Source organism: Monodelphis domestica, chromosome 6 (genome assembly GCF_027887165.1).
Source record: "Monodelphis domestica isolate mMonDom1 chromosome 6, mMonDom1.pri, whole genome shotgun sequence".
Classification (NCBI taxonomy): Eukaryota; Metazoa; Chordata; class Mammalia; order Didelphimorphia; family Didelphidae; genus Monodelphis; species Monodelphis domestica.
The window spans coordinates 9,593,559-9,610,345 of NC_077232.1; the positions used below are offsets into that span (position 1 = coordinate 9,593,559).

Genomic DNA, 16,787 nt, shown 5'->3' on the forward strand with positions numbered 1-16,787 from the left:
CTCTCTCTCTCTCTCTCCCTCTCTCTGTCTCTCTCTCTGTCTCTCTCTCTCCTCTCTCTCCTTCTCTCTCCCTCCTCCCTCTCTCTCTCTCTCTCTCTCTCTCTCTCTCTCTCTCTCTCTCTCTCTCTCTCTCTCTCTCTCTCTCTCTCTGTCTCTCTGTCTCTCTGTCTCTCTCTGTCTCCATCTCTGTCTCTTCTCTCTTCTCTGTCTCTCCCCTCGGCGTCCATCCCCTGGTGCCTGTCTCCCGGCCTCTCCCCAGTGTCCAGCCTGTCACTAACCCCCTCAGCTGTCATCCTCAACCTTCATCCCCCCCCCAGGAGGAGATCCGGGTCCCAGAATTGCCGGGGGGAGCCCGGGTTTCTGGCCCCCCAGGGTTCAGCCCCCCCCCCCACGGACCGCAGCTTCTCCCTGCTGTGGAAGTCACCGGGGGGGTGGAGGAGGGATGGGTCAGGAGACCTGAGTTCGAGGCCCTGCCCGGCTCCCACAATCCTGTAGCCCACTTCAGGAAAGACAGTAGGATCTGAGAGAACGTGGGGAGTCCAGGGGAAGCGAGGGGGGCCGTGAATGGTCCTCCCACTGGAGGAGCCCTGCTCTGCTTGGCCCCCCAAGGCTGAACTAGGAGCTGGGGGGTTGGGGAGGCAGGTCGGGGGCAGAGCTTTCTCCCCGGGGGGATGGGGTAGGCGAGGTAGTGAGCTCCCCATGCTTCGAGGGCTTGGAGCTGAGGCCACAAAACCCCTGGGCTCGCTTTCCCACCGGGAAATGGGGGGGCGGCAGGGCCTGGGGGCTCCCCTGATCCCCGCCTTCTCAGGCCGCCCCGCTTGTCCGGCTCCGGCAGGCTGCGGTGCTGCATCTTGAGCGCCCCCCAGCCCCGAGTTGTGGGCACCCAGAGGTGCCGCTGCGGCCCGGGAGGCCCGGGAGGGGATCCCTCACGCTCGGGCTCGGGCGGGCGACGCCAGGCTGGGCCGTCGGCGGTCGGAGCTGCTCGCTAACCTCGTGTCCTTCTCTTTCAGCCAACAGTTCCCTGCTCGGCGGTGGCGGCGGTGAGTGCGACCTCGCTGGGGTCCGGGGCGCCCCTCTGCCCTCCTGGGGGTTGGCAGGGGCTCCTCTCGCCCCCTTTCTCTCTCCTGTTCCCAGAGCGGGTGTGGGGAGCCCTGGCAGGCCGGGGATCAGGCTTGTGTTGGGCCCGGCGGGCGATGTGTAGAGAAGCAGATTTCCGCTCCCGACACTCCCCTGGCTGTCTCGGCAGGGGAGTGAGGGCCCCATCGTGAGGGGTATCCAAGCGAATGCTGGCTGGGGGGAGGGGGGCTGGCAGGGTGACGAGCCGTGGCCGTGGAGTCTCAAGCCTGGGCGCTACTTGTGGCTCAGAAACCTTCTTGAGAGGTCCCTGGACCACTCTGAGCCTCATCTCCTGGCTTGTGAAATGGGGTAACAGGGAGCCCCTCGCTGGATGGACAGCCGGGCCCAGAGATGGGGGTCCCGGCTTCCGATCTGGCCTCAGACCCTTCCTCGCTGGGTGACCCTGGACAGGTCACCTCACCCCCTCTGCCCGGCCCCGAGCGCTCTTCTGCCTGGGACCAATACACAGGGTTGGCGCTAAGCAGAGAAATGGGGGCAACGAGAGCCTCACCTCCAGAGCTGTGGTGAGGGAGACCAGCTAACACCTGAGAAGGGCTCCGCACACAGCAGGGGCTTAATAGTTGTCCAGCACTTAGTAGGAGGTTTCTCAGTCAGTGCTTGTTCCCTTCCCTTCTCCTTTCCCCGAGCACTTTGCAGACGGAATGTTCACAGGCCACAAGGATGCCAGAGAAGATTGCACTTGAGGCTGCTGGGGGGGTGGGGGAGAGCTGGCCTTGGAACCTAGAAGACCTGAGTTCAAGTCCTGCCGCACACATAAACTAGCTGCATGACCTGGGCAAGGGAGCTAACGTTTCCGTGTTCTGGTGCCATCTACACTGGTCGGGGAGTTCCTGGGCCAGTCAAATCGCAGATCCCATGGCTGCTATCCACGTCATCATCATTGTCACCCCCCCATCCCAGGGGGTCTCCTCAGCTCCATCAGCCCTGCCATGTGTGTCCAGGATGGCCAGACCCCCATCCTTGAGCCCCCATTATACAGAGGAGGTGCCTTGTTTGGGGCCCCCCATATCTCAGGTAGCCCCAGAGGGCATCTTGGCACCCAGCACTCCGGGTGGTCCTCTTCTGGGGCGCCCAGACGTGCTCCCTCAGAGGTTCTGGACCCGAGCCAACCTGGGCCAGTGGAGTCCGAGTTCCCAGCCTCACTCATTCTCCAGGCTCTGGACCTCCACTTTGGGAGCTCGTAAAATCGTTGCCCCTCAGACTCCCAGAGACGTCCCAAGGGGGGGGGGTGCTGAGAGGTCTTGGCTTGGTCCCCAGCCTAGGAGAAAGTGGGCACCTGGGGACTAGGGCTGGAGGGGAAGACGGAGCCCTCCTGTGGCTGGGGTGCTCGGTGGCCTCCTCAGGCCTGGCTGCACCCCCGTGCCTGCCTCCTGCCGCAGAGCCTCCCGCCCAGGCTCATGTGGTGTCTCGGAGGGATGATTGGCGAGCCAGGGAGTGGAGGTTAATGGGCTCGAGGATAAATCCTGGGGGCTGTTTACCACAGGCAGGCGGGTGGCGGGGCCCAGGCCAGGTTTTAAAAGGGGGAAAAATAAAAGGGTTGCAGGTCACAAATAAATAAGAGGCGCATTAAAAGCTGTCTGCGGGGGGAAGACGGGGGGCCTGTTGTTCCTGGGAGTGGCTTTCCCTTCCCAACAAGGCCGCCGGCACCCGCCTCTCCCTCCTGGAGTCCTGAGAGGGGGATGTGCTGGCTGGACAGACCCCTCGGGTGACACAGATGGCTCCAGGCCCCAGCGCAGAGGAGGGTCTCAGAAGGGAGTGAGTGGAACCCCAGCTTGGGTCCCTTCCCCATTGTATAGAGGACAAAGCCGAGGCTCAGAGGCATTGGGGCACTTGCCCAGCCAGCTAGCATGTGGCAGAGACAAGATTCAAACTCAGGTCTCAAGTCCACACCCTTTATAGTGCTGGCTCACTCCCTCATTCATTCATTCACAGTCATTCATTCAGCAAGAAGGGATTATGTCCTTACAGTATGCCAAATTAGAGTGAGGTGACGTCAATGGGAAGACTTGAGTTCCAGGCCCACCACTGACCCTGGGCACATCACTGCTTTCTTGTGGTCCTGGACAGCTCTCAGAGCCTCTCAGTGTCTGGAGTTTCCTCATCTGGGAGCTCCCTTTCCCGGAGAGTCACAACTCCAAGCCCTCTCCCTCCTTGCCAGGCACAGTGCTAGGCACAGGGAATACAAAGAAGAATCAGGAGACAGCTTCTGTCCCACAGGAGGTCCTGGGGTCCGACAAGCTGGGCAGGATCTTAGAGGTCTTCTTCATCGAGTCTAACCTCTGGGATATGGAGACTGAGACCCAAGGGGGTGACGTGCCAACATCTTAGATGTCAGACACGACAAAGACAGAACTCAAACCTGGAGCGCTTTCCAAGTTTAATGTAAAAGCCTTGAGCCCCCAGACTCTCTGAAAGCAGGCTTGAATGGCCATCATCTGGGCCAGGAAGAGCCGGGACAGGGAGCCCTGGGAGGGATGGTGCCACTCTAGCCACATTCCCATGGTAAGGACTAGTGGTACAGAGGACATAGCTGTCTTTAGAGAGAAGGAAGAAGAGAGAAAACAGGTTGAGACTGGGGATGGGGCAGGAAAAGTGTCACTGAAGACCAAGGTCCTCCCAAGCCCAAGGCCTGGTACTAGATCAACATTTCCTGATGAGATCCACCTCTGAGCACCCCCCCCCCCAGGCCACCTCCCTGCCTTTCTCTGTAGATGAGGAACCTGGGGGCAACATCTGCATCCATGGGAGGACCCCCACCTGGCAGGGCCGTCTTACCAGAGCCTCGCAGTGTCTCTGTAGGGTGAATCCTAGGAACATTATGATCACCCCTTTACAGGTGGGGAAAGTGAGGCTGGGTGTGATAAAACGACTTGCTGAGTGTCCTTCCTCTAGTAAGAGGCTGGGGCTGGATTTGAATATGGGCCTCCCTGACTCCCAGGCCAGCACACTATCCCAATCCTGGGCGCCCATAGGATGGCAGCTCCTCTCCCCTGAGCTGGAAGAGGCCCAGAGGTCAAGGCCTTCCTTGGACAGTCAGAGAAGCAGAGACTTGGGCGAGGAAGGGATCTCCCAAGTGAAGGGGCCTGAGGAGGAGCTGCTCCATGCTCCTTGGCCCAGAAGAATGGCAGCTCCTCGAGGGCAGCCTCCAGGAGTTTGCCTCCTTTGCACTGTGCCCAGCACGTAGGATCTGCTTACCAAAGGCTTGTTGACTGCCTGATTGTTGACCCCAAAGCTGGGTGGTTCTTGTAGCCTCTGAAGCGAAGGGTGCAGGCCCTGCTTTCGCCCCCATTTTTTATCTTTCCCTAGAAGGTTCCCTGGGATTAGGAGAGGAAGGAAGGGCCCAACGTAGCCCAGAAGAGGGCCAGGACAGGGCAGCCCCGGCCGGCTCACTGAGCCCAGGAACGTTTGCCTTGAAAGAGAAGGGACTTCTCAGGGCTCGAGAGATCTCTGGATGGGTGCAAGAGGAGCCCCCTCCCCTGGCCGGAGATCTGGTGCCCCTGCCCAGCTTCCACGGAGCTGCAGTGGGCAGGGGGAGGGCCGAGCCCACCTTCCTTGGCTGCTGTGAGGGCCAGGTGTTTGCAGAAGCTGCAGGCGCCTGACAGAGATGGATGGGCTCCTGTGGCAGGATGATGGCGCCGGGAGGAAGTGGGCCCAGGTCCGGCTTTTTAATGCCAGCCAGAGATTTATGGAGCCAGCGGGGGGCAGGTCAGAGAGGGACTGTTAGTCTGTAAATGGGATTGCAGAACAAGGTGGCAGGAGGGCAGCCAAGGGAGGGGTGCCGGGCGGCCGCCTCTGCGCCAGGACTCGGGGACTGCGGGATGGAGGGACCCCGGAGGCTCAGGGCGCCCCTCTGCCTAAGAGCGAGGGGGCCTGTCCCCCCCACGTCTGTCTGTGTCTCTCATCTGTCTCCCTCCCCTTCCCTCTCCCTCTGTCCCTCTCTGTCTCTTGCCTCCCCAGGCTTCCTTTCCCATCAGGCTCTTCAACATAATAGTGGGCAATAGAGTTCTCTCGGCCTCTCCTCTGGCCCCCAAAAGTCACTCACCCCAGTTACGCAGCTCCATTTCCAAGGGGGTTTGAACCAAGAGCCCCAACATTATGGTCCTTTGTATTTGGAGGACAATGTGGACGGAACTCAGGGAGACACGGGTTCAAATTCCCAGTCTGCCTACTACTACTGCTACCAGTATTACTATTGTCAACTTGCATTTAGATACTGCCCCACTGGATCTTTACAGCCATTGGGTAAGGGAAGGGCTGTTATTATCCCCATTTTACTGAGGGAGAAACTGAGGCTGAGAGGTTAAGTGATTTACCCAGCTAAATTTACAGGTAAGTTTCTGAGGCAGGATTTTAACTCCCCTCCCCTCCCTCCTTCCCCCTCCCTCCTCCTCCTTTTCTTCCCTCCCTCTTTCCTTCTTTCTTCCTCTCTCTTAATATTCTTTTTAACCCCTTCCCTTCTGTCTTGGAGTCACTAGTTTGTGTTGGTTCCCAGGCAGAAAAGCAGTTAGGGCTGGGCGATGGGGGTGAAGTGACTTGCCCAGGGTCACCCAGCCAGGAGGTGTCTGAGGCCACATTTAAATCAAGGTGCTCCCGCTCTAGGCCTCCACGGGGGCTCCGTAGCCGCCCCTCGAGCTGGGGCTTTGGGAGGGTCACTTTCCCCAGGCACCCCCCACCGGCTGCCCTAGAACCAGTTCGGATCCCCTCGACTAGCCTTGGGGCTACTCCGTCCTCCCAGCATCCGCTGCTCTCCTCCCCACCCCCCAGGAGAGGGCTTCGGGCCGGCTCTGTCCTTGGTGCTGATGCGCTTGGTCCTTGGACTAATGGGAGCCGCGAGCAAAGTCGGAAGGGGGAAACCCGGTGGGCTCAGCCTGAGGGACCTTGCCCAAGTCACTTCAGTCAGGGCCTCAGTTTACCCCTCTGTGAAAGGGCCCTTGAAGCCCCGGCCTTCCCAGCATGCCCAGAGCGGACCGCGAGGCCACTCCAGCTTTTCCCGGGTCCTCCCGCCCGCCCTGGCTGTTCGGAAGAGAGGCGGCGGGCTCTAAATCGGGCGCCTCGTGTTTATTAGGGCCGAAGGGTTTGCTCGGCGCGAAGCAGCGGCCTTTCCCGGCCAGATTTGTGCTCGGCACAACAAATGGATCGGGGCCGCCGCCGCCCCCACCCGGCGCTGACAGCTCCATCCTGGCCCAGGCGGGCTCCCTCCTAGCACGAGACCAGCCTGTGGATTCTCTAGCACTGACATGACGTCATGCGTCCTCCGTTCCATATCGTATCACATTGATCCGTTACAATCCAGAGACCCCCCGCCACACGCAGCGTCTCCTGAATGTAGCATTTCCGGGGAGAAGGCGCGGATGGCCCCGGGCGGGGGGGGGGGCAGCGCGAATATTGGCCGCCACGGGCCAGGGCGACGCGCCTTCCCTGGGAACATTCCGCGGAGGGAGGGGCGTCGTGCCGTCGGGTTTCTGCGCTCACGTGACCTTCTGGCTCTTCCCACGAGCGTTTGTTCTCGGAGCGGCTCCTGCTGGCACGGGCTATCCTGGCGCAGACGCCGGACGCAGCTCTTGCCGGGAGGGGGGGGGGGGGCCGCGGCCGCGACGTAGAGGGAGCGGCCCGTCGGACCGGCAACCTGGGTCACGTGGCGGGGGGATGGGGCCGGGCTGGGAGGAGCCTTAAGAGCCGGGAGGGTGGGGCTCGGGATGGAGCCGGCTGGAGGGGTCCTGGGTACAGGGTGGCCCCAGCTGGGTGACCTGGTCCAGTCCCTCACCCCGTGGCCCGGCCCCTTCGGCCCTAGGCAGTGAGGGCGTCATCGAGGCCTCCTGGAGGTCAGGAGGAGCAGCCGCGGGCACGTGGGGCGCCTCCTGGTCCTCGTGGGGGCTCCTTCGGCTCCGCCTGGGCCCTTGCAGGGCACTGCAAAGAGAGCCGGCCGTTCTCGGGGCGCCAACAGGTGGGCCCAGGCCGGCCACATGCCAGCAGGCAGCGCAGCCCAGGCGGCCCGCCCTGCGTCCAGGCAGTGGCAGCTTCCAGCTCAGAGCCTTCCCTGAGCCAGAGCCCTTGTTCCCCTCCGAGGCCTGCTCAAACCCCGGCGCCGCCCCCCTCCCCCTCCTCTCCGTCTCCCTCCCCCCAGGGAGCAGCCCCCCCCTTTGTTGTTTTCCTTTTTTCTCGCCTCCCATCTTGGAGTCTAGGCAGGGCAGGAAGGCCTGGGCTGCGGGGTTCAGTGACTCACCCAGGGGCCTCTGAGGAGGCCCTCCCGAGGGACTTAGAACCTTCTGGGGAGTAGGATGGGACCCAAGTTCAAATCCAGCCTCAGGCGCTGTATTGCTGGGTGGCCCTGGACCAGTCACACTGGCCGGCTGCCTCGGTTTCCCCATCTGTAAAACAGGGGACAGCACCCTCGGCACCCGCTCTCGGTCCTCCTGTGGCCTTGCTTTGCCTTCTCTGTGAAGTGGGGAGAGTGGCCCGAGCTGGGCCAGGAGGTGATTGTCCCCCTTTTACAGTGGGGGGCTCCCAGTGAGGCCTGGAGCACAGGGAGGGGCCCGTCCCCCGATCTCTGGCCGGGAGCATCCTCCCATCTTCCCAGCCTCCCCACCACTCTCGGGCAGTGTGGGCTCAGGCCGCTGCGGCTGGCCAAGGGCTGGAGGGGCGCCCCACAGTCAGTGGGCTGGCAGTGAGAGGGGGTCCCCTCACTTTACAGAGGAGGAAACTGAGGCATGGCAGACAGCCAGGCTCTTGGAGCCCGGCACCCCATTTATATATGGGGAAACTGAGGCTCAACAAGGCGGTGCTCAGCCAGGGCGACAAGGAAGGGGCGAGACCATCTAGCCTAATGACTGGGGCAAGAGAGAGGACTTCCTGGAGGAGGTGACATTTTAGCGGGGAGCCAGGTCCGAGCTTTGGGGTGCATCTCACCAGGCTGGCCATCTCCCCGGGCCTCACTCACTCACTCCCAATGCCCCTGCCTGGCACAGCTTGGGGGGCAGAAGGGCTGGGCACCCTGCCTGGCATGGCCCTGAGGGGGGGGCCAGAAAGTCTGGGCAGAGGGTCCCCCCTCCCTCCTCGATGCCGAAGGAAGCCCCTGGCAGGGAGGGGATTCAGCCAAGGTCTAGCAGCCGCCTGGCCGCCTTCTGCAGGGGGAGCCTTGGTCCGGGTGCCTGGGGAGGGCGGCCTGCAGGCCTGGGGCCTTCTCACACCCCTGGAGCCTGGGCAGCCCATTTTCCTGACTGACAGACTGCGGCAGAGGAAGAGAACGGACTCCTCGGTGTCTCAGAAGTCTCAAGGGGTTCGGCCCTCTCTAAAATGGGCGCAATCCCAGGCGGCTCCACCCCTCCCTCCCGGGAGACCCCCGAGGCGAGGCCTCCTCCTGGGCCTGGTCTGGGCCTCCCCCATCAATAATTAATCGGGCCTGTTTGCTTGTTTGCTTAACATGAAACACGCAGCGGGTTATTGCTGCATAAATTTCCATGTTTAATCGGCCTCATGAATATTGCAGCGGCCTAAAGACTCCCGGAGGAGCCTTCCCAGAGACCAGAGGGGCGGGCATGGGGGGCACTAGCGTTGGCACGTCTTTGGCCCTTGGCACCGGTGCCATCTGCTGAGACCCAGGAGATGCCACAAGCTGTTTTGCAGAGGCTCCTCCCTAAGGAGCGCCTTTGGGGGCTTCCCCTCCCCCACCACTCCTGGAACCCCTCGGACCCTCATTCTCTTCTACAGCAGCGTCCTGGGGTCTGGGTTCAAGGGCCTCCATTGCTTTCCTCTTATCCAGGAGCCTGGCCCGAGGCCTTGGAGGAGGGAGGCAGATCAGGCTCTTCGGTCCAGAGCCCGCTGGGGGGCGCCCAGGGGTGGGCAGAGGCCACTCGGCTGACTCTGGCCTTTAGATGGTCTGGAGGGCCCGACGGCTCCCCCAGAAGAGCACAGAGTGCCGGGCTTGTCCAGGAAGGGGCTGCCCTCTGCCCTGCCCCCTGGTGCCCACCTTCCCACAAGGCCTGAAGGCGGAGACAGCCGTGGGCACGGCCAAGACTCCAGGGCTGATGGACAGGTTCGCGGTGCCCACAGGAGCCCATCCCTGCCCTCTGCTGCCCCCCGGAGGCCAGAGGGGGGCCAACAGCGTCTTCGCTCGATTTCTGTGGGCACTGGTTGGATGGGCAGCCCCAGGTTCAAGTCCTGCCCGTGCTAGATGCCAGCCAGGTGCCAGGGATCGGCCCCTCCCTAGAAGGCACCTTGTTTGTCAGGCCCGCCTGGCCTCCCGGGGCCACAGCCTGTGGGATAAACAAGCTGAGGAGCTGCCAATTAGAGGAGGCTAACGAGGCCTCAGAGGCTGCCTCAGAAGTGGAATCCGAACTCGGGACTTTCTCTCGCCCCCAGTGACCGCTCAGTGACCTGCCCGTGAGGCCTGTGCCCTCCTCGACGCGCCCTGATGGGGGGCCTGGCCTTGGGCCTTCTCCTTGGGAAGGGGGGGGGCCCAGAGAGGATGAGGGACCCAGGCCTGCCCTTCCCCCGCCCCAGTGCCCAGCTGCAAGATGGGGGATGGCTGCGCCCCATCTCTGTCCCTCCTTGTCTTTCCTTTTTTAACCCCGACCTTCCTTGGAATCAGTGCTGTGTATGGTCCTAAGGCAGAGGAGCAGTCAGGGCTAGGCCATGGGGGTTAAGTGACTTGCCCAGGGTCACACAGCTAGGCAGCGTCTGAGGTCACGTTTGAACCCAGGACCTCCTGCCTCCAGGTCTGGCTCGCCACCCAGCTGGGCAATGGGGTTAAGTGACTCACCCAGGGTCGGAGGGGCCTGAGGTCCCAGGCGTCCTGTGCCCCCCGCTGCCCCCATGTTCTTTTCACGGCATTGGCAGGGGTGGAGCCCCTGGGCAGCGCCTGGCACCCTCCCCGCCCACCGTGGCTGCGGCGGCACTCAGGGGTCCGCCTGTGCTTCCCCCGCAGTGGACGGCTGCATCCACCGCGCCGCCGGGCACCTGCTGACCGAGGAGTGCCGCACCCTCCACAGCTGTGAGACGGGCAAAGCCAAGATCACCGGAGGGTACCGCCTGCCTGCCAAGCGTAAGCGGGGGGGGGGCGGGGGGGCGCCCTGTGCCCCCTGGCACTGCCCCCGGCTCCAGGGATGGGGGGGTTGGGGGAGGGCAGGAGGCTGAGCCGGGCTCCCCCCGCAGACGTCATCCACACGGTGGGTCCCATCGCTCAGGGCGAGCCCAGCCCCGGCCAGGCCCAGGAGCTTCGCGGCTGCTACCTCAACAGCCTGCAGCTGGCCCTGGAGAACCGCCTGCGCTCTGTGGTGAGTGGGGGGGGGGCGGGGAAGGGGGGGACACAGGAGCCCCCCTAACAGCCGTGTCCCCCTCCAGGCCTTCCCCTGCATCTCCACCGGAGTCTTTGGTGAGTGGCTGCTTCCGGGGGGAGGTGGGGGGGAGGGAACACCGCTGACCCCCCAGCTGACCCTCCGGCCCCGCAGGTTACCCCAATGAGGCCGCGGCGGAGGTGGTCCTGGGCACCCTCCGAGAATGGCTGGAGGAGCACAAGGACAAGGTAAGGGGGGGCCTCGCCTGGGGGGGGGGCTGGGCAGGGCAGGGCGGCTCCCCCGGCGGGCACCCAGCCCTGCTCTGGCCTCAGGTGGACCGGCTGGTGATCTGCGTGTTCCTGGAGAAGGACGAGGAGATCTACCGCAAGCGGCTGCCTCACTTCTTCCCAGCGGGTAGGTGCCCGTGCCCAGGAGACGGGGTGCCCGCGGGCCTGGGGGTGGCCGTGCTGGGGGGGGGGGGGCCGGGGGAGCCCCGGGCCCGCCCTCACTCTCCTCTGCCTTCCAGCCTGACGCAGCCCCTCCCCAGCCCCCGAGCCGGGTAAGAAAGGCCCCCACAGTGGGGTCGCGGGCACTAACGTCCTCCCCTCCCACCAGGCCCCGCTAACCGCCCCCAAACAGGGCCGCTGGACCCCCCAACCCATCCCGGGCCAGGGGGGCGGGCTGGGGGGGCCGGGGCAGGAGGGGCCGCGAGTGCTGCCCCCCAACATGGCGCTTCTCCCCAGATCCTCCCCGGGGGCTGCAGTCCCAGCTCTGAGGACACCCGTCAGCTCCGGATGTGCCGCCCCCGACCCCGGGGCCCTCCCCGCGTGTTCAATAAATGGTTCTGCTCAGGCCGAGTCTTCGCTGTTTCTGTCCCCCCCCCCCCCCCGGGCCCCCCAGCCCGCCCTGCCCAGGGAGGCGGCTGCCGCTTTGCCAACAACGAGTTCACATTTATTGAGGCGATACAGTTGCACAGAACACACGGCCACGCGCCCTGCCCGCGGGGGGCTCACAGTCTAGGAGGAGGCGGACAAACCAGTCGTTCTGGGGCTCTTCTGTGGCGCGGATGGCGCTGGGGAGGGAGACCCGCCTGCCTTCCCCCGGTGGAAGCATGGAGAACTCGGAAGAGAGCAGAGAAACGCCAGTCAAGGCCCCGTGAGCCAAAGCGGGGGAGGGGCAGAGCAGGGGGAGGGGCGGGGGAGGCCGGGCGCTGCCCCCTGGATGATGGCAGCCCCCGGGCCCGGGGCATGGGGCATGGGGGGCTGCGCCATGCTGCTGCAGGGTGGCACTGCCCTCTGCTGGGGGCAGAGCGAAGAACAAGCCAAACCTTCTAAGAAGCGAGAGCAGGGCAGGCGCCAGGAAGGCAGAAGCAGGGGACGGGAGGGCGGAGGCAGCCGGAGGCCGGGCCGCCCCTCCGTCCGCGGGGCTCGAGCCCGGGCAAGACTGGCAGCGGCCAGAGCAGTGGAAGCACAGTGGGGCTCCCCGGGGAGGGAGTCCGGATCCCGACCCGAGGCCGGTGGAAGGATGCGACGAGGGCGCCACTCAGCCCGGGAGGAAGGGCAGGAGGCGCCGGTGCCCTCCCCAGGGCGCGCAGCAGCAGCAATACACGGGCGCGCACACACGGCCTCACCACCAGCATCCCCTTTAATAAAACACGCACGGTCATGGGTGACAGGGAGGGGGAGGGACAGTGAAACATACCATTTACAACCACAAGAAACCTGTCCATGTCGAACGCCTGTGAGCGGGGGAGGGGAGGGGCGGGGCGGGCGGGCCGGGCGCCGCCTATTTGTACAGGATGTCGTAGTGTCCGGGCCTGTACAGGAGGTACACCTTGGGCTCCGAGCCCTCCGGGAACACGTGGGGGTTGGTGGTGCCGCCCTCCCCGCGGTCCATGTACTCCACCTGGATGGAGACGCTGAGGGCCTGCGCCAGCGCGATGATGTGGATGTGGTCGCTCTCCTTGCACATGGGCTCCACCTCCTACAGGGGACCAGACACGTGACGGGCAGGAAGGGGCGCCCCATTCCCAGCCCTCCTGCCCGGGCACCAGCTCCCTTTGGGAAACTCAGACCGGGGACACCCCCCCCGCCAGATGATGTTTTGGGCACACCAGGACTGGCACCACTGGCACAAGGACCCCTGGGTGGGTGCACCAGGACTGGCACCACTGACACAAGGACTCCTGGGCAGGCACACCAGGGCTGGCACTGCCAACTGGAGCACCCACACTCTGGAGGTCAGAAGATGGGGGGGGGGGGTCCTACCTGCTGGCAGAACTCCTTGACGGTCCGTCCCCCCTCAATGAAGTGCTCAAAGAACTTGCTTTCCCGCTGCAGGTAGCCCGAGGTGAGCAGCCGCAGGTAGACCACCAGGTAGTCCGAGGTGCTCTGGTCGTTGAAGGAGGCCAGCAGTTCGGCCACCGACGTCTGCTTCTCCACCTGCTCGATCAGGTCCATGAACTGCCCAGAGGGAGGCAAGGGACGCCAGTGAGGCCCTCAGCCGGCCCGGGGCCTGCCCACCCGCAGCGGGGGAGGGGCCAGCTCACCCACCGTGTTGTGGAAATCTTCAATTGTGAACTCGGTGAAGCCCTGGGACACCAAGTCCTCTTTGCTCTTGGCAGAGATGGCTTTGAACCTGCAGGAGGCGGCAAAGATCACTGAAGGGAGGCGGGGGAGGCAGAGAACCCGGGCCGGGGCACCGCCTGGCACCAACGAGGCAGAACAGAGATGCCCGGAGCACTGCCATGGGGGGACGGAAGCTCAGGTGGGGCCGGGGCCTGCTCGGAATCGATCGAGTCTGCTTCCTCGTGTAAAACTAGCAGCTCACACTAGCGTGTGGTCCGCAAGGGGCCGTGAAGGCCAGGCTCCCTGCTGCCCAGAGCCCGGCCTGGAAGGGATCCCCGGGGGAAGGCCTCAGCCCTTTGGTCACCTCTGCAGCTCTTTGCTGTCTTCCAGAAGGGCCTCCAGGTGGGAGAACCCAAAGGCTCGGTAGAAGCAGTTGCCGTCGGGCCTGGTCTTTCGGATGTAGGAGTATTTTTTGTGTAGGTCCTGCAGGGATAATGGAAGTGTAAACGGATGTTCGGAGCCTTGGAAGAATGGGACGTTCTCTCAACATGGAACTGGGGGGGGCTGAAGGCTGTCACACCTGGGGTCCCCCAACCACAGGAGGAGGAACTGACGTCTTCAGAAAGAGAGGCCACGGCCACCGCCTGTGGAGGCGCACGCACAAGGTGGTCCAGGTCCCCACTGGGCTAGGGCTCTGGCCAAATGGGCCGGCCACATTACCCAGGAAGTGGCTGGCTGACCACCGCTTGTCTAGCTGTGATCAAGCCGCTCGGAGCTCCCCAAAAACCCTCTCCCTGTACCTTGATCTTCTGTTGGTAGATGTTGTCATCCTCCGCATACTCCTTGTACAGCACAGAGAGCTCCAGGCGCTCGGAGACCAGCGGGTTCTGGACAGCAATCTACGGGAGGGAGGGACAGGAGCAGCGACTTGACAGGTCCAAGAAAGCATCCACCTCTACCACAATCCCCTTTGAAGAACACGGGAGCCTGGGGCCCCACGCAAGTCCCCACTGTGTCTCTTTCTGGGGTCTGGGAAGAGGCCCAGGGCCCAAAGAACCAAAAGCTGGGCCTCGCACTAAGAGATGCTTTTGGTCCAGGCCTGAGAGACTCCAGTAAGAGTCACTCTATAGCAGGAGGGCTCAGCTTTCAAAGAAATCCCCCCGGGGACTGGTTAAGGGGCTTGGCCAACATCACCTTGGACAGGTCATTAGCAGGATCTGAATCCAGCCTTTCTGAGCTCCAAGGACAACAGATCCGCATTCCTGTCCCCCAACAAGGCCCAAGGCCCACTCAGCGGAATGGACGAAGGATTCTGCCATAGAGGAGCCCAAGCCCAACCAGAAGAGCACAGGGTGAAGGCCCCGCCCCCCACATCCCTCTGCCCCTCACCTCTTGCTGAATTCGGTCCTGCTGGGCCATGATGGCTTCATCATAGGCCAAACAGTTAACTCCTGCAAAAAGAAAGGAAACCAGAAGGCAGATGAAAAGCCCTTGCGGTCCGTGCCCTGCTCAGCTCAGACACCTTGGGTCAGGCCCACTGAGCACGGGGTTCAAGGCCCAGCTCTGCTGCTGACCTGCCTCAGTCTGCAACCAAGACTAAGCAGAGGCCCCCTACTGGAGCCTGGAGCGCCCCACTCAGTACGGGCAGCCCAGAAGGGAGGCAACAATGGCTCAAGGCTAAGGTGAGCAGGAAACTTTCCAGAGTCCAGCACCGCCACAGAGCAGGCCGCCTCCTGGGCCTGGCCTTCCGCTGGGACTCTTGGCTCCTTTGTCCACTGGAAGCCATCCTGCCCCTCCCAGGCAGTAACATGACTCCGCCGGGTGTCTGGGGGAGGGGGCAGGGGCTAAGCGAGCTGGGGACGCCGCGGGGCTCTGGGGAGCACAGCCCCGACCCTCCTGCCCCATCTAGGCCCAGATCTGGCTGGCCCAGGCCTAACAAGTGTCTGGTAGCAGAGGTAGGTCCCAGACCATGAAGCACCTGGGGAGGGGGAGGGGAGGGTGCCCCAGAAAGAACGAGAGGCTGGACCAGGCCGAGTGGCAGCTCGAGGAAGGGGCACAGCGCGCAGAAAGCAGCCGCAGGTCCATGGGCACCGGATGGGTCCCAAGAGGGGGAGGGGACCGGTAAAACTGAAGGATGGGGCGGGGGTGGAGCATGCCCGCCGTAGGGGGCGTAAGGAGGGGCCCAGGTGTAAGGGGCGGGACGGGGCGGGTCCGAGAGACAGAGGCTCCGCCCTGCCGCGCAGAGGGAGGGAGAAGGCGCGCGCCCGCGGGGGCGCAGGTGCGCGCGAGGGGCGGCCGCCGTCGCCGCAGCCTCGGTCTGGCCCTGGGCGCGCGCTCCTGTCTCGGGTGCATCGTGCGCAGGCGCGCTTGCCCCTGCCCGCGCCCGTGCGCCCGCCCCTCCCCCCTCCCCCGCCCCCGCCCCCGCCCGCGCGGCCGGGGGGTCTCCGGCGGCGGCTGCTTCCCCAGCCCGTGGGGGGGAAGCGATGGAGCCCGCGCGCCCCGCCCCAGCTCCCCGGTCCCCGACCCTGGCCTCCTCCGTAACGGCCGGATCCCGCATCGCCCGCCCTCCCCAGGGGTTCCCGACCTCCGCCCCCGCGGCCGCTACCTTCGGAGTCGCTTCCCAGCGGCTCCGGCTTCTGCTGCTGAGGTTCCTCCGCCGCCATCTTTAAACAGCGCCGCACCCTCGACCACTTCCGGGTTATTAGCGCCTCTCCTCCCGGAAGTAAACGCCCGCCCGCCGCCCCGGCCTCCGCGCACCATAGCAACGGCCCTAGCAACTGAAGTCCCCGCCCCCTCCCCGCCGCGTCTTAGCGTTGGGCCGCCTAGGCAGCGGGAAGCCAGTGATGAGGAAGTAGAGGTCCCAAGCTAAGTCCAGGCTGGCTATTGTACAGATGGGAACTCCGAGGCAGAGAAAGGGCTCGTGCAGCTGGTGCGTCCTCTTTCATTGTACCTCTAAGATCACTAACTATCACAAAGAGACCAGTCATGGTCCCATTCACTCATTGACAGATGGAAAAACTGAGGCCAGAGAAGGCACCCACACTTCCTCAGGAGGGTCTAGGACAGGATTCAAATCCAGACCAGCCTGACTCCCGGCCAGGCTCTTCCACCCTCAGCATGGCCTAAGGCCGGGTCTTAAACCCACTTCAGGATCACTCAGCTCCTCCCCAATAGGGAGAGGACCAGATTCAGGCCCCAAGAGACTTCTGACCTTGTCTCCCCCTTAGTCTACAAACAAGCCAAATGAAAGTCACAAAGCGTCAGAATCGGAATCCAGGTCCTCTGACTTCAGATTTCATTGTTTTTCCAGGAGAGACTCATACAGGGCATGTTGGCATGTTCTTCTCACCCCAAAATTCAGAGCTAAAGCCTTGGAGATCCCCAAATCTTAGAAGGGGCCTCAGTGGAGTCCAGCTTGTAATGGAAGGGCATCCCCTTCCTACCTTCTCCTTCAAGGAGTGATCACTCCCTCGCGCCCCCTCCACCCCACCAAGGCGGCCCACGCTCTGACCCAGCTCTATTGGGTGCAAAATGTTGTCCCAATATCAAGTCTAACACCCCTTCATGGCCTGCTCCCTCCCCTGCCTGATGGTCCTTCAGATTCTTTGAGAGGGAGCATGTGGCTCCCATCTGCAGTGCCTCCATTTATGCTCCTGTGACATGGGCTTGAGCCCCTCCCCGTCCTGCTAACCCTCAGCTGTGGCGCCCAGGACTGAGCTCACACCATAGTGGCCGGCCAGAGCGCAGCAACTTCTCATTTGCTCCTCCCTGGAAGCTGGGCTTCGATGGCCGGCTCCAGGCTGCAGAGGGC

General features: G+C 63.6%; 2 protein-coding genes across 3 annotated transcripts in view; one reads left to right on the forward strand and one right to left on the reverse strand.

Annotated features, from left to right (window-relative positions):
* The window catches only part of MACROD1 (mono-ADP ribosylhydrolase 1), a 142,876-nt gene extending 131,615 nt beyond the window's left edge, over window positions 1–11,261 (forward strand). The window contains exons 4-11 of one of the 2 annotated variants that reach the window (XM_056801538.1): window positions 1,011–1,040; window positions 10,061–10,177; window positions 10,288–10,409; window positions 10,477–10,507; window positions 10,584–10,657; window positions 10,742–10,823; window positions 10,936–10,968; window positions 11,153–11,261. In XM_056801538.1, coding sequence (XP_056657516.1) covers window positions 1,011–1,040; window positions 10,061–10,177; window positions 10,288–10,409; window positions 10,477–10,507; window positions 10,584–10,657; window positions 10,742–10,823; window positions 10,936–10,940 — 461 coding nt within the window. In that variant the 3' untranslated portion in view covers window positions 10,941–10,968; window positions 11,153–11,261. The remainder of the gene's footprint in view (window positions 1–1,010; window positions 1,041–10,060; window positions 10,178–10,287; window positions 10,410–10,476; window positions 10,508–10,583; window positions 10,658–10,741; window positions 10,824–10,935; window positions 10,969–11,152) is intronic. The other variant, XM_056801537.1, reaches the window with a different exon arrangement.
* A 77-nt stretch (window positions 11,262–11,338) lies between these two features.
* Window positions 11,339–15,770, reverse strand: OTUB1 (OTU deubiquitinase, ubiquitin aldehyde binding 1). Its single transcript, XM_056801540.1, has 7 exons — window positions 15,582–15,770; window positions 14,366–14,427; window positions 13,777–13,875; window positions 13,341–13,459; window positions 12,962–13,046; window positions 12,677–12,871; window positions 11,339–12,392 (listed from the first exon to the last, which is right to left on the reverse strand). Exons 1-7 carry the CDS (start codon window positions 15,637–15,639, stop codon window positions 12,195–12,197), a joined length of 816 nt encoding a protein of 271 aa, XP_056657518.1. The 5' UTR covers window positions 15,640–15,770; the 3' UTR covers window positions 11,339–12,194.
* Between the last annotated feature and the right edge of the window lie 1,017 nt (window positions 15,771–16,787).

Bases quoted from the DNA above. Each gene is read 5' to 3' on its own strand.
- OTUB1 (XM_056801540.1), bottom strand. From the start codon at position 15,639: ATGGCGGCGGAGGAACCTCAGCAGCAGAAGCCGGAGCCGCTGGGAAGC. The intron at 13,876-14,365 runs GTGAGGGGCAGA...TCCCTCCCGTAG, and splicing joins AGGACCGAATTCAGCAAGAG to ATTGCTGTCCAGAACCCGCT. The intron at 13,460-13,776 runs GTACAGGGAGAG...TTATCCCTGCAG, and splicing joins TCTACCAACAGAAGATCAAG to GACCTACACAAAAAATACTC.